Below are 15355 nucleotides of genomic sequence, written 5' to 3'. Positions count from 1 at the left end.
AATTTGAACCTAGGCTGGCCAGAGCATCAGCCTGGGTATTCAGGTCTCTTGATATTTGATCTATGTCAAATAAAGCAAATTTAGCGTTAAGGTTTTTTGCATATTCTAAATACGAAATCATTTTTGCATCCTTAGCCGTATAAATTCCCTTTATTTGATTAGCAATTAATAGTGAGTCAGTTTTTACCTTTAGGTTTTAAACACCGAGGTCTAGACATACCTTTAAGCCTGCTATCAGGGCTTCATATTCTACTTCATTGTTGGTAGCTTTGAACTCACAGCTTACAACCTCGGCTATCCCGTCTCCCTGTGGTGATTTAAGTACTAGTCCTAACCGTGTCCCCCTGGCGTTGGATACCCCATCTATGAATAGGGTTCATTCTTGGTCTAGGGTTTTATTTTCTAGTTGGTTGACCTCTTTTATTAGTTCTGGTTCCAGGTTAGGGCTGAAATCAGCCACAAAGTCTGCTAGGGCCTGCGACTTGATCGCTGCCCTGGGTTGAAAGGAGATGTCATATGTGCTAATTTGTACTGACCATTTGGCCATCCTGCCTGAAAGTTCAGGTTTACGCAGGACAGATTTTATGGGCAGGTTGGTCCTGACTATAATGGGGTGACTTTCAAAATAGGGTCTCAACTTGGTACATGACATAATGGGGTGACTTTCAAAATAGGGTCTCAAGTAGTCCATACCTCAACTCAGCATCTAACAGGCTTTTACTTACATAGTAGACTGGATGTTGCTGCCCATCTTGTTCTTTCACTAGGACTGCGCTGACTGCTGTGTCAGTGACGGATAGGTATACTGCAGAGGTTCTCCCTTTTCTGGCTTAGCCAGTAAGGGTGGAGATGACAAATAGGTTTTTAGATCCTGAAAGGCTGCCTCATGCTCATCTGTCCACTGGAATTGTTTATTCTTCCTGAGGAGGTTATAGAATGTTTTGCATCTTTCAGAGGATCTTGATATAAAGCGTTTCAGGGCAGCTACCCGGCCTGTCAATTTTTGGATGTCTTTGACAGACTTGGGTGACTGTAGTTCCAGGATAGCTTTTATCTGTTCAGGGCTGGCTTCTATGCCTCTCTTTGTGACCATATATCCGAGAAATTTGCCTGCAGAGACTCCAAAGTGGCACTTTGCAGGGTTTAGTTTCATGTTATATTTTTCTAATATCTCAAATGCTATTTCTAGATGCTTCACATGGTCTTCTGCATTCTTAGATTTCACCACCATGTCGTCTATGTATACTTCCATAGTGTCACCTATCTGGTCTTTAAACATCATGTTGACCAGGCGCTGGTACGTTGCCCCTACATTCTTCAGGCCGAAAGGCATAGCAGTGTAACAGTATATGCCTCGGTCTATAATGAATGCAGTACTCTCCTGGTCACCAGGGTGCATCTTTATCTGATTGAATCCACTGGAAGCATCCATGAATGTTAACATTTCGTGGCCTGCTGTGGCATCTACCATGGCATCAATATGAGGCAGGGGGAATGGATCTTTAGGTCAGGCTTTGTTCAGGTCAGTGTAGTCTACGCAGACTCTCCACTTTCCATTCTTTTTCTGCACAACAACTACGTTAGCCAGCCATTCAGGGTACATTACTTCCCTGATCATCCCCATATCTAAGAGTTTTTCTACTTCCTCATTTATTAAGGTGTTTCTTTCAGCTGCAAATTTGCGCCTTTTCTGTTGTACAGGCTTAAAAGATGGGTCAATGTTTGGGCTAAAAATAGCACAACAAAGAAGGCCCACTTAATAAAATAATGGCTATGGAAGAAGTGATAAGGAGGAAGGAAGCCCGCGGTTGGAGAAAGGGGAAACGGGCTCAAGAGAGATCAGGTGCCCATCGTAGAAGGCGTCCGGATTAAGGAAAGAGGTATCAGGGAGAAGTTAGGGAGAAGTTAGGGAGATCAGGGAGAATTGGGAAGGGAGTCCGAGTTTGGAAAGAGTCTTTATGGAAATTATATTCCCTTTCCATATTCGAGGTAGGACATATCTAGGGTTCTTACCCTATAAATAGCCAAAGGATCAAATCAAGAAAGAGGACATTCAACACCCATATTCATACATCAACATTCAAGATCATATCTCGACATATAATATACGTTCGTCCAAGATCTGCAGGCCTGACACCTAGGGCCAGCAGAATTAGTTTTGAGCCATAATTGTAATCATCCTCCTATTCATATAGTGCAATACTTGGCAGGGTACCGTCCCTCCCGCGGTTGTTCCCACATCGGGTTTTCCGCGTCACCAAATCTCACGTGTTAATTTAAATTACGCACTTTATTTTTCTATTTACTTATTGACATACGAACGATCGAACATCCAACCAACGAGTAAGACTACATTGACCCTAATTAATCGACTTGGGTAAAAACACCTAAACAGTTTGGCGCCCACCGTGGGGCATTGTGGTCGTCAATCGTTGATATTCTAGATATACAATGGAAAAGCAAGCATCTGAAGGCGTGTCAGGGAGCAGGCAACCATCGCCACCGCCACCATCTACTCAAAATCCAACATCAGCAGTGGCCACGCAGGCCCCCGGACACACCTCAAGAATCATACCGACAACAAAAACCTCTTTACCTCCCAAAGCCCCTGCTATCGCGGCCCAAGCCAGATCAGATAAAGGAACAACAAGTTCAGGCCTCCCTCCGCCACTTAGTCCCACACAAATATTGCTCACCGGCGTGGAAAATCTTCAAAAAACTGTGGAGAACATGAGAGAAGACCAGAGGAGAGCGGATGCTGAAGCAAGAAGGAGAGACAGAGAGCTCTGGGCACAGATTGATATCCTAAAACCGCAGTCTGTCACCCCAGTAAGCAGGACAGGTGACGGAAGATCTCCATTGGTAGATCTGACACAGGGACTATCAGGCAGCAGGCAGATACCAGCTGAACTAATAACAAGATTGGATTTGGCTACAGTACCTTCAGATGGAAGAATAACCCCACGAGGGTTGGGATACCTCACGCCAGATAGCTGGCAGCCGGCCAACTGCATAGGGACACAAACAGGTGGCCTCCCCGTCAGCAGCCCCGCAACAATCGATCGAGCACACATAGCGGGATCCGAGTCGAACCAACAAATGAATCGCGGCGGGGGGACAATCGTTACTCGCAACCCCCCGGCGCCGGCCTATCGAGAACCTTCAAGAGCCCGGATCGGGAGGAAATATGCGAAGGTGACAGTGGACCCAGTTCGGCCAAGTATAACTAATCAAGGCAATACTTGGAGCTAAAGAAGATGCTTTGAGCGGGTCCCGGGCTACCACCCCTACTCGAGAAAGCAGCTCTAGACAGTTATGCCGACTCACCATTCGTGGACACCATATCCATCACAGCCATGCCAAAGGGATTCACAAATCCAAATATGCCTCTCTTCGACGGCACAACAAATCCCTTTGATCATATCAGCTAGTATAAACAGAAAATGATGACGGTAACAGCTATAGGGCAAGTCAAGGAGGCTTGCATGTGCAAAGGGTTCGGGTCCACCCTAACAGGACCGGCACTTCGATGGTTTGTGAGCCTGCCCAACAGGTCGATATCTACATTTGCTGAATTGGTGAACACATTCACTCATCAGTTTGCAAGCAACAGAAAACCACAGAAGCACGCAGGAGATCTGTACAGAATCGTCCAGGGGGTAGGAGAGAGCATTGGAGAATACAATACTAGGTTCAACAATGAGAAGGTAGCAGTACGAGAGTGCGATGTCTCAATAGCAGTAGAAGCCTTCAGAAGAGGCCTCCACCACGACTCCTACCTATACAAGCAGCTAACTATGCACCCATGCCATAGTTTCGAGGCGGTGCAGGAGAAGGCAGCTGCCGCAATCAGACTGGAGGAAGATGTCCAAGCCAGAGCCAGCTTGTTAAGCACGCCCGGTATTTCTAGTACCTCAGCCGTGGAGAACTCAGGAAGAAAGCAAACCACCAGCAAGAAGGATGAGAGATACAGACCATATGGGAGGGGTGTCAACAGAATCGAGGAAAATCAGCTACTCCCCACTCTGGAGGAATATGGATTTACTACAGGTATCGGAGGAATCCTGAAGGCACTCAGGGAGATGGGAGATAGAGTCAGGTAGCCCAACCCACAAGTAGGAGAGCAAGCATGGAGAAAGGATAGCAAGAAGAAGTGCGAGTTCCACCGGCATATCGGGCACAACATTGAGGATTGCTATACATTACGAAGAGAGATCAAGCGCCTGTACGAACAAGGAAAGCTGAGCCACCTATTACCACGTGGGGGCAAGCGGCAAGATAAGGTAGGCTCCGCCAAGCCTGCAGACCCACCCACATGTACTAAAATCATAAACGTGATAACAGGCGGCTCAGACTTAAGCGGGCTGACATACTCAGCAGCCAAGAGACGTGCTACCGAGACCAAAGGAGACAGGCCAGCCAATTCGTGCACTTTCTCACGGTGACTGCCCAAATCGGCTTTGACGAAGGAGATACATACGATGAGCGAGAACATCATGACGCGCTTATTATCACCTTATCAATGGCCAATTGCACAGTTAGAAAGGTCTTGGTAGATACAGGAAGCTCGGTCAACTTAATCATGCTGAAAACTATAGAAACCATGGGATTTAGCGAGAAGGATTTGCAGAAGAAGACTATTCCTCTGGTAGGCTTCAGTGGAGAAACAGCTAGCTCATTAGGCGGGATAGTCATCCCAACCTATGTGGGAGGAGTCAACAAGCAAGTCAGGTAGCTGGTTTTAGACGGCCCCTCTACTTACAACGTCATCTTGGGAAGACCATGGTTGCACCAGATGAAGGCAGTCCCCTCAACATACCACCAGTGCATAAAATTCCCCACACCATGGGGAGTAGAAATGATAAGAGGAGATCAGGAGGAAGCTAGAGGCTGCTATAAGAAGGCACTCAAGTGCACTGCCAGCCCCCCCGCATAGCAATTACGAAGCGACCTATCCAGACGAATACATCGAACCTCCAAAGCGGAAGAGCTGGATCAAATCAACTCGGACAAGCCGCACCCCGGCAACGAACCGTGCTCATTGGAGCAGGATGCACAGGAAGCTTAAGACAGCAACTAGCCAAGTTATTACAGGATAACATGGATTGTTTTGCATGGTCACACGATGACATGATAGGAATAGATCCGTCCATCATAACACATAAGCTTAGTGTGGACCTAAAGTGTAAGCCCGTCCAGCAGAGAAGAAAAAAGTTTGCAGTGGAGAGAAATAAGGTGATCAACCAGGAAGTAGATAGCCTGCTGGCAGCGAAGAAAATAAGCGAAGTAAAATATCCAGAATGGCTGTCTAACGTAGTGGTGGTTCCTAAGAAGAATGGGAAGTGAAGAGTATGTGTGGACTTCACCGATCTCAACAAAGCATGCCCTAAAGATCCATTCCCGCTGCCTCATATTGATGAAATAGTGGACGCAACAGCTGGGCATGAGATGTTAACATTCCTCGACGCATGGAGTGGATACAATCAGATCAAGATGGATCCTGCAGATCAAGAGAAGACGGCATTTATGTCTGAAAGAGGAATATATTGCTACAACGTCATGCCATTCGGCTAAAACGCGCAGCTCCACATATCAAAGGTCAAGTTAACCGAATGTTCAAAGAACAGATAGGAAGAACAATGGAGGTGTATATTGATGACATGGTGGTGAAATCAGAAAAGGCCAAAGATCATATGCGGCATCTGGCAGAAACATTCGACACCCTCAGAGATTACAAAATGATGCTAAATCCATCTAAGTGCACCTTTGGAGTATCTTCTGGCAAATTCTTAGGCTATATAGTAACCCAAAGAGGAATAGAGGCCAGCATCGAGCAGATCAAAGCCATCTTACAGCTGGAATCACCTGAGAAGCCTAAGGATGTTCAAAGACTAGCTGGGAAGGTAGCAGCCCTAAACAAGTTCATTTCAAGATCTTCAGATAAATGCAGGCTGTTTAACGACATACTAAGGAAAAGCCAGAAGTTTGAATGGACCTCTGAGCACGAGCAAGCCTTCGAGAGTCAAGCACTACCTTAGCGACCGGCCACCTGTCGAAGCCAAAGCCAGGAGAACCATTATTCCTATACCTAGCCGTCACAGAAGTGGCAGTGAGTGCTGTCCTGGTCAGAGAGCAACAAAAGGAGAAAAAGCAAGTATACTACGTGAGCAAGTCTCTGCTGCCAGCAGAGACCAGGTACACATCTCTTGAAAAGTTAGTACTATCATTGGTAGTAGCATCTCGCAAACTGCGCCCCTATTTTGAGTCCCACATCATACATGTCGTGACCAACTACCTGCTAAAAGCTATCATGAGGAAGCCTGAATTGTCAGGCAGAATGTCAAAATGGTCTGTACACCTCAGTGGGTACGATATCCAATATGACCCCAGAACAACAATTAAATCACAAGAACTTGCCGACTTCGTATCAGACTTCAGCCCAGCCATCCAGAATCTGGCAGATACAGAGATCCTCACCTTAGAAGGAAGCAAGGAGTCAAAAGTCTGGCAGATGCATATTGACGGAGCCTCAAACCAAAGGGGGGCAGGTGTAGGATTAATCATGCGGTCACCACAGGGAGACCTGATAGCGCAAGCAGTAGGATGTGAATTCAAGGCAACCAACAATGAAACAGAGTATGAGGCCTTGATATTAGGAATGAAGCTAGCTTTGGAGTTAGGGGTCAGGCACCTTCTCATATCCAGTGACTCTCTGTTAATAGTCAACCACGTGAATGATGAGTTTATAGCCAGAGATTCAAAGATGATTGCATACCTAAAAGTAGCAAAGGAGTTAAAACAGAAATTCGAAACTTGCAAGCTTAAACAGATCCCCAGAGATAAGAATGTGGAAGCAGACGCCCTAGCAACCCTGGGGGCAACATTTAAACCAACAGAGCTATCCAGCATTCCAATAGCACACATGCTGGAGCCTTCTATCCAGAAGGCAGACGAAATGGACAGAGGTGAACTGGAGGATCCACGGAGCGAGAAAGAAATCCAGGCAGTTACAGAGGAAGGTGAGAACTCCCAGCCAAACAGGCAGACGCCTAATCAAATAGCCGATCAAGCAGGCGACTGGCGCACACCTTACTTAGACTGGCTGCGCTATAACAGACTACCAGATGACAAAAAGGAAGTGAGAGCTTTCAGAGTGAAGGCCTCCAGATTCATACTTATTGATGATATATTATTCAGAAAATCGCTAGCAGGCCCCTACCTACGGTGCCTGGACAAGGAAGAAGCACAGACCGTGTTGCATGCTCTCCACAGTGGCAAATGTGGAAACCATGCAGGGGGCAGGAGTCTGACAAATAAAGCCCTCAGACAGGGATACTATTGGCCTACAATGAAGGCAGATTCAGCAGAATACGCACGAAAATGTGACGCCTGCCAGCGCTCAGCACCAATGATCTATCAGCCAGCAGAGCCCCTGCACCCTATTATCTCTTCCTGGCTATTCATGGCGTGGGGCATGGATATAGTAGGACCTCTACCACGAGCCACAGGAAATAGAATCTGGATGCTAGCAATGATAGATTACTTCTCCAAGTGGATAGAGGCAGAAGCATTCACGGAGGTAAAGGATAAACAGGTCATTTCGTTCATAAAACGAAACATCATTTGCAGATTTGGTATCCCATCAGAAATCATATGTGACAATGGCTCACAATTCATCTCAAACAATACCGAGGGATACTGTGCCAGGTGGAACATCACCTTAAAAAAGTCAGCACCTAGGACTCCAAAGTCCAACGGGGCAAACTGAATCCAGCAACAAAATCATCATGGACAATCTGAGAAGGAGGTTACAGGAGTTAGGAGGAAAGTGGGCAGATGAATTGCCACTAGTGTTATGGTCAGACAGAACGACACCAAAGATAGCAACAGGTCAAACACCCTTCAGCCTGGTGTTTGGCGCAGAAGCAGTCATCCCATCAGAAGTTCTAGTTCCCACTCACAAGTATGAAAATATGACACGGGAACCAAACAATACAGAGATGACCAGAAGCCTGGACACAATTGACGAGCTGCGAGCAAGCGCAAAAATCCGTCTGGCTGCCTACAAACAGTTTGTGGCCAGGAGTTATAACAAGAATGTGAAAGTCAGGCTCCTGGAGGTAGGAGACCTGGTCCTCCGAGAGGTGTTTCAAAACACCAAGAATAAAAAAGCAGGCAAATTCGCCTACAAATGGGAAGGACCATACCAGGTAGAAGGAGTTGTTGGCCATGGCGCATACAGACTGATGACTATGGACGGTCAAATCATACAACGCCCATGGAACGTACTTCACCTGAAGAGATATTACTTTTAATAATAAGTAGACTCTAGCTTTCAGAATGATGTACTATGAAAAGCCAAACCACCTTTTAAAAATTAAAATAAAAATCCGGTAGTAGGCATACTGCCAATTTCACTTTATTTCTGGTGTCTCTAGTTATTTTTAAGACTTTAAACTACTATTAGATGGTGTGGTCTGGCAGCGTCCTGGGACCACAATTGCTCTGGTACCCCATGAGATGGCGACAGGTACTTCACATCATTTTAATAGATTTTCTTATTTTCAGGCTTCTCTAAGTACACCACTTTGAATTCTGGTATCTATGGTATTTTGAAAGGATGTCTAGCAGGACTGTCAACTGCCAATGCGGGGTGACTAGGCACACGACACTCCAACATGCCTAACCTATTTTCTCCACAAGGAGCACCCTCACCAGGCGGACTGTGGAACATACGAAAGGGAGCCTGGTTGACAGTGAATACGCTTGTCCGGCCTACCCCGATACCACCCCCGGACGTAGTTCGCACTAATCGCAATTAATCGGGGCCCCAACATGCATGCACACGAACATGGAACGTAGGGATATCTGCGCTACCAGAATCCTGCAGCGTCTCCATCGGTCCTAGAATGACGATAAACTTGCCTCAATGACGCCCCTGTCGGCTTTAAACGAGATGAACACACCTTGCGTCAAGAACAAGGTTAAGTAGTCCAAAACTGCGGCATACGCCTAAATCAGCCATCTGGCTGACACGGCAACTAGCTTAGTCTGGATCAGCCTTTTCAGGCTGACCAGGCTGGTCTAAATCAGCCTCCTAGGTTGACACGGCCACTCCTCCTTACATTGCGGCATACGCCTGATCGGTCCGTTTCGTATTCACAAGTAAATAGATGTGGTCGTTGGTCACGGTCGAATCAAAACACAATTTATAGCTTAACAAGCAACTCTATAATTAGTAAAGAGGCAAGTAAAGGTCGGATCCCAAGGGACGGGAGTTGAAATGAGATTTCTATTGTAACTAGTGGTATCTAAGGGGTGTCACAAATTGCGTTGATGTAGAAGGTTACTAAACTAGAATAACAATGAAAATAAACAAGCAAGATGAATTAAAGGGGTGTAAACAATTGATTAAAGGCACTAGGGTGTCATGGGGTCATAGGGGAATCATGGGATATGATCATACAAACATGTTCTCAAATTATAAGCAAGCAATTATTGTTGTGATGGATTGAGTTGGGTTATATCTTACAATCCTAGGAAAGTTTGGGTCCCGGAGCCGAATCGATTAGATTGTACAATACCTACAAGTCGACTTAATCTTCCCTACTCAACAACATGCATGGTCTAATGAGACTCGAGTTGGGTTATGTCTTACAAGTCTCATTGAAAAGGTAGGAGATGATAGTAAATGCAAGGATTCATAGGCTTAGCATTTCATCAAATATAACATGTGCATGAGTTGAGATCAAAACAAGCAAGCAAATAAGATATGAAAGCATATTAATTTAAGCATGAATCATTCCCCATGTTGGTTTCCCCTAATCACCCATTAACCCTAGCTAAGAGACTACTCACTCATTATCATGTTGATCATGCTAGCAAGGTTGTCAATCATACCAACAATATGAAACATGATGAATAAATGAAAGTAATTAACAATAATTAAAAAGGGATTAAGAGATTATACCTACTAATGATTCCAATAATAAAGCAAGAATAATAGAAGTACTTGAATGCTAGATTGAGAGGTTGTCAATCTCCCAATAATAACCCAAATAATCTTCAATTACCCAAAATAAAGGATGAACAAAAGAGAGATTAAAGAACTAAAACTTGGATTAAAACTTGATAAATACTTGATTACAATATTGAAGAGAGATTTGATTGATATTAACTACACTAATTATTGATAAGAAGAACATGCTCCTCTAATTAGACTAATGGGGTATTTATAGTGAAAATTAGGGAGGATGCATTAGGGTTAACTAAGGGCTAAACTAGTAATTACACTTTTTAAGTTGAGCAAGGAGGACCCGGTATTTTCTGAGAGAAGGGCTTCTCTTTTCGTAGCTTGAAGAAGACAACCCGTGCTGTGAAGGAATCCGGGCGGATTAAGGTCGGGACGGCCGGATTTGGGCGATGGAATCCGAGCGGATTCTGGGGAATCCGGGCGGATTGCTGAGGGGGAATCCGAGCGGATTCCAGCTGGGACGCTCGGATTGTGCAAGGGCAGGACGGGCGGATTGTTGACAATCCGCTCGGATTGTCAGTCAGCGTGGTAACTTCTTCTTTTCTTCCCTTTTCTTCATAAATTCCTTGGGGATTTCCTTGGGGACTCAAGGATCTTTTCTCAACATTGCTCTTCTACTAAGATATGTACAAAGGCCTTCTAATCTTGTCTCTCCTTGATGCTTGGTCATTGAATTTGATCAATTTAGTCTCGATTTGCCATGAAAATGCAAGATTCTTACTCCTTTCCTACCAAGGGATCAAAATCTCAAAGAATATGCAAAACAAAGAACTAAAGATAATAAATGACCCAAATAAGCACTAAAAAGCATGGAAACAAGGGTAATTCGGGGGCTAAATATGCGCCAATTATGGTCACATCAAATATCCCTAAACCGAACTTTTGCTCGTCCCGAGTAAAGAGGTGACAAAGACTAGGACTAATACTAACCTATCCTAATAATATAGCCGATATGAGACAATTAGCGGGTCTCACTCCGCCCCTTCAACTCACAACAAGACAACCATGAGGTAGGATGCCTTCTTGCAAGGCAAGGTGGGTCTTGCCAAAATGGTGACACATCCAAACATTAAGCACACAAAAACACATAATGGATGCATCTACAAAAAGAATAGCCACTCCTTCATCAAGTGGCGGAAATTATCTACAAGGGAAGCAATTCAAGGGTACACAATCCTTCATAGATGCAATTTGTTCAAACTACTAGGCCTAGAAGGATACCAATAAATCACCTCCAAGTTGTGTCAAGCTAGGGTACCTTTGTCCTCAATCGTTAAATGCTTTTGTCAAGAGTAGACTCCCTATGGTGTTAGAAACACTGGAGGATCGCGGAATTCCCCCTCTTGCCTAGACAAGAAGAAGGGTCGTCCCCTCTCTACCATGCACAAAAATGGATATGATGGATAAAGGGATCAATAGATATTTGAGCTTCACTTTGGGAGTTTGCTTTTGTTTTTGTTTTCCCCCCAATTTCTTGTGGCATATAACATTTGAGAACACTTTCTTTGCCATTTATTTTTTGATTTTTGGCATTTCAATACTTGACAATTTTTTTTTTTTTTGCATTTCTTTTTGAACATTTTCAAAGTCACCCCAATTAGTAACGAGGGTGGCTTGTATTTGAAGCTTAGGAGTTCTATTTTTGCTCCTCTTTTCATTTGATGCATTTTTGCAAACTTTCTTTCACTTTTCATTTCATTGAACTCAAATTGATTTCTTTTTGTGCCCATTCCCTTTGATGACAAAAATATATGGTAGAACATGGATGAATGATGGTTGGGTGCATGGTTTCAAGGGTCACCTTGGAATAAACGGTAGCCAAGGAGTTATCACACCACAAGGTACTCTTGACTCGGCCTTAAACCATGGGTCAAAGGATACTAGCATGACACATCCTAGGGTGTTTTACAAGTATTCTAACAAGCAAAGTCTTAAGAATAAAAAGCATCTACTAGGGCCTATATACACTTGTCAAGCTTCCGAAGTAGACGGTTTCGCAAAATTTTTCTAACATGCAACTACATGCCATGATGCAACTAACATATAAACATCCTAATGCATATGATTCTACCAACTAATATGACATATAATCTAAATGCAAGTCCTAGATTCACATTGTTATACCGCATCAATCAAGATAAAGCCACATAGTCATTAACATAAAGAGGAAAAAGGAGATTGAAAAGATCATACCATGCGGTCTTCAATATCCTCATGTCTCGGATGTGGCGTAGTCAATCAATGTGAGCAAGGATAAAACAAGCACAATATATACAAGACAATATATACAAAGGAAATGAACTTGTTTTTGGGTTTTCAATTTTTTCAATTTTTATGATTTTTGAAATTTTTTCAATTTTTATGGGTTTTTGAATAAGAGTTAAATGTTAGAATTCCCATCCCCACACTAATATGGGCATTGTCCTCAATGGCCAAAATGATGGAAATTATGCAAAGATGATGCATGATTTCTATACTAAATACAATTCTATACTAAGCTACACTACATGATGCATGGTTTTTGTTATGACAGAGAGGATAATTTAGATTACCTCCCGTTGCGTATGCATTAACTTCCCCAAACCGAGTAAGACACTATTGCTAATGTCCAAGGATGGGTATAGTTCATGCACACACTATGCTATGCATGAAACTAGTTTGTCATTTTGGATTTTACAAATGGGAACAATAAGATAAGAACACCTCAATGGTACCGAGGTCTGAGTCCTTTGATGTTGCTAGGACTAAACCAACAATGATAAAAATGAAATAAAATACAAAGAGATATAGACAAACCATGGGAGTGTAGGAGTCTCCAAGGCTTGCTAGTCTTCCATCATGCTATCATCATCACCACTTCCCTCATGAGAAGTGGTCACATTGCCACTTTCCTTGTCATTTGCTTCTTCACTTTATTCCTCATCTTCCTCTTCATCATCTTCACCATTTCTTTCTTCTTCCATTGCTTCTTCCTCAATATTATCATCAACTTCTTCATCATTTCCAACAACCTCATTATCTCCCACCACGTCCCTAGATTCACCCGGAAATAAGACTTCTCTATCCGCCCAACTAGGCAAAGGACAAGATGGATCAAGGAGTCCTTGCCTAGCTAGATGTAGGAGGGGTCGATATTGATCCAAATACGCATTTTTCCGATCTTCATGGGCTTGCTTGTGCATTGCTTGCATGAGAAGAGTCACATAGTCTTTCCCAATTTCAATTCCTTCCGGCTTGAACTCTTCATACTCAAAGGGGTAAGGTGGTATGACAATGGAAGAGGAGGGAGCTTCAAGATCACCCTTTTGTTGTTGAATGATATACTCGGCTTCTTCGGGAAGGGGAAGTAGATAATTGGTCTGGTGGACGCTTAGGCGACAAATCTTCGAGGGCAAGGTGAACGATCTAGCTTCACTAGTTAGCCATCCATATTTAGTGTCAAGGGGGTTATGGGCAACCCACTTGAACTTGTGAATCATAATGTGCATATCAATAAGATGGCCACCTTCCTTTGCTTTGTACTTCTTATCCTTATTGAAATTAGGATCAAAGTACTTAGCTAGGACCGTGACTAGGCCGCCATTGACAATAACGGTCGTGCCCTTCTTCCCATTATCAACATTAAGCCATCTATCAACCAATAGCCTCAAAGAATTGTAAGGGTTGGTGTGAATTCTTCCGATATTCAAAGCCGATTAAAGGAGAATAAAATCGAGTCTTGTGAAATGATTGGTGTCTTTCCTAGCAATTATGGTATTTCCCACAACCTTGTGCCATACTCTTATGCCCGGATGATGGACCAAAAGAGCACGACACGCATGAAAATCCTCAAATTTCTTCCCGGAGATTGCCTCCCAAAGAGGTTCGGGGTCATACTTTCCATAACTCTTGAAATAACTTTCCTCATCACTAAGACCCAAAATTTCACCCAATTCCTTAAAGGTAATGCGTCTACTAACATTAGCTAGACGAAACTCGATATTTTCCCTATTCTCAACTTTGGTGACTTTCAAAGGACTTAAAAATTCCAAGACAAGGGAGGGGTATGTCAATTCCTTTGTTTCAAACAATTTCTCCAACCCCATGGCTTTGAAAAAGGCTTTTGTTTGTTCAAGAACACCCAATTTTTCCAAGGCATCTTTACATATGAATTTGGTGGATTGAATATATTTCATAGCAAACTTGACAAAGGTATTTCTATGGGTATCGGAAATAAAAGTTACCTCCGGATAATGCAAAAGTTGATTAATTACCGGAGTAGAGGATGTTGATGGTCCCATAGAAGGTTGTTGTTGTTGTTGCACTTCCAAGTTTGGTGTTGCCACCACCATAGCCAAAGCTTTCTTTGTTTGAAGAGCCTTTTGCCTTTGTGAGTGTGCCTTAGCCTTTGGTGCCTTTGTTGCCTTTGTTTCACCCTTAGTCCTTGCCATTGATGAGCTTAATCAAGAAAAGAATGAAAAATCTTCAATTTGTAGTATGCCCAAATCGATTTTAAGGTGAAAGGCTTTGCCTTTATGAAAACAAAAATCGACTCAAAGGTTGAAGATTTTGTTCTTGGTTTTGATTTTTGTTGAAGAAGGAGTGATTAATTTGTTGTTGGAAGGGTGGTTTGATTTGTTTTTGTTGAATGTTGTTGAGGGTTTTTGTTTTTATGATGGAGAGGATGAGGGTTTTGATGTTGTGGGTAGTGTTTATGAATGAATGAATGAATGAATGAAGGTGGGAGGGGTTTTAAAGAAGCCGAAAATTTCAAAATCAGGGGGCAATCCGTGCGGATTAGGCTCAATCCGTGCGGATTCTGCTTCTTCAATCTTTGCAAAAGCTCGCCTAAAGACGGGCGGATTTGGCACAATCCGCTCGGATTTACCGAACACGGACGGGCGGATTTCTTCAAAGACGGACGGATTTCTGCCCGAGATTTTTGCTTGTTTTCCTCAGCTGCAAAGACGGGCGTCTTTTCCACAAGACGGACGGATTCTTCAAGACGGGCGGATTCTCTGGAATCCGCTCGGATTCTTCAACAGTCAAGAAAATTTCAAATTTCAGCTTAGTTCAAGACGGGCGTCTTTTCTGCAGGACGCTCGGATTGCATAAGACGGGCGGATTCTTGGGAATCCGCTCGGATTCTTCCCTATGTACACGGATTCAGTTCCACCCGTGCATAGCGCATTCCCTTTATCATTCTTCCATTCTTTCTTTCAAGGCTTGTGTTCTTCATTGTGGGGCCAATACGAAGGCATGAATAGCCTAGGCAATTGCCATCCCCACACTAAGGTAAAGCACTACACATCAATTGAAGTTGTTAGTCCCTCCCTCACTTCT

At 43.6% G+C, this 15355-nt stretch overlaps 1 protein-coding gene across 1 annotated transcript in view; it reads left to right on the top strand.

The window, feature by feature from the left end:
- The first annotated feature begins 2730 nt into the window (after nt 1-2730).
- The window catches only part of LOC141617406 (uncharacterized), a 69718-nt gene continuing 57093 nt past the window's right edge, over nt 2731-15355 (top strand). The window contains exon 1 of the mRNA XM_074434599.1: nt 2731-3028. Coding sequence (XP_074290700.1) covers nt 2731-3028 — 298 coding nt within the window. The remainder of the gene's footprint in view (nt 3029-15355) is intronic.

The sequence above is a fragment of the Silene latifolia genome, chromosome X (assembly GCF_048544455.1).
Source record: "Silene latifolia isolate original U9 population chromosome X, ASM4854445v1, whole genome shotgun sequence".
Taxonomy (NCBI): domain Eukaryota; kingdom Viridiplantae; phylum Streptophyta; class Magnoliopsida; order Caryophyllales; family Caryophyllaceae; genus Silene; species Silene latifolia.
The sequence above is the reverse complement of the archived record's forward strand: the minus strand, read 5'-3'. Positions and strand labels throughout refer to the sequence as shown.